We start from the raw sequence: 936 nt of genomic DNA, 5'->3' as shown, positions 1-936 counted from the left end.
GGGGCCGGTGGGCGCGGCCGGCGCAGTCACCTGCCGGTAGTAGTCCACGTAGGAGACCTCGGAGCCGTCGCGCCGGCGGAAGGTGTCCGTGGGCCGCAGCGCCCAGGCGATGTCGTCCACGCGGTAGGTCTTGTTGTTGTACCTGGGCGGTCGGGCAGCGCGGCGCCCCTCTGGGCGGTCAGGAGGCCCGGGGCCCCCCAAGGGCCCGAACCCCGCTCAACCTCCGCGGCCCCGGTGAGCCTGGCGGTAAAAGCCTCCGACTTGCACCGCCGGAAAAGTGATGAAACGGAACCCCGAGACGGGGGTGGGGGGGCGGCCGCCTCTGCGCAGGACAGGGTGTGCGCTGCCCCGGGGTCGGGGTGCCGCCGGGCCGGAGAGACGCGGGCACTGCCAGTCTCACCCGTCAGGGGTCAGACAGGGCCCAGTGCCACGAGCCGGCGGCAGAGCGCCCAGAGCCGGGAGTTGCGGGGTGGGGTGGGGGCTGCTGCGGGTGTGGCAGGTGCCAGAGGACCAGTGAGCCCGAACCCCCAAATCACAGCGATCCCAACAAAAGTACAAGCGGGAACAGTGACGGCGGCGAAGACAGAAGCGTGAGGGGCTGTGCACCGACGGGGCCCCCCAGCGCCCCGCCGGCTCGGGGTTCGCTAGGGGCGTCCTCCCCGTGGGGGCCGCAGGGGAGGGGCGGGCGCCCCCGGCCAGGGCTGGCTGCTCACGACCGACCGGGGGGACGGGGCAGAGGGCCGTGGGCAGCACCAGCCGCCTGCCCGAGGGGCCGCTCACCGCCTGGTCCCCGGTGAGGATCTTCTCTGCGGGCGCCACCCGGCCGGTCAGCACCACCTGGCGCCCCAAGTGCAGCCCCCAGGTCTCCAGCTCCAACCGCGCCTCCTTGTTCCTGCGGGGGGCGAGTGGAGAGCGCGGGGGGCTGCCGCGGGCCGG

General features: G+C 74.5%; 1 protein-coding gene across 1 annotated transcript in view; it reads right to left on the bottom strand.

The window, feature by feature from the left end:
* LOC101624609 (piwi-like protein 4) overlaps window positions 1-936 on the bottom strand; it is an 8,163-nt gene that overhangs the window by 4,997 nt on the left and 2,230 nt on the right. Inside the window, exons 4-5 of the mRNA XM_012734858.1 lie at window positions 714-892; window positions 31-170 (exon numbers count right to left, since the gene is read on the bottom strand). Of these exons, the coding sequence (XP_012590312.1) occupies window positions 31-170; window positions 714-892 (319 nt within the window). The remainder of the gene's footprint in view (window positions 1-30; window positions 171-713; window positions 893-936) is intronic.

The sequence above is a fragment of the Condylura cristata genome, unplaced genomic scaffold (assembly GCF_000260355.1).
Source record: "Condylura cristata isolate star-nosed mole 26May11 unplaced genomic scaffold, ConCri1.0 scaffold00079, whole genome shotgun sequence".
Lineage (NCBI taxonomy): Eukaryota > Metazoa > Chordata > Mammalia > Eulipotyphla > Talpidae > Condylura > Condylura cristata.
Note: the sequence above shows the minus strand (reverse complement) of the source record. Positions and strands in the feature narration are given on the sequence as shown.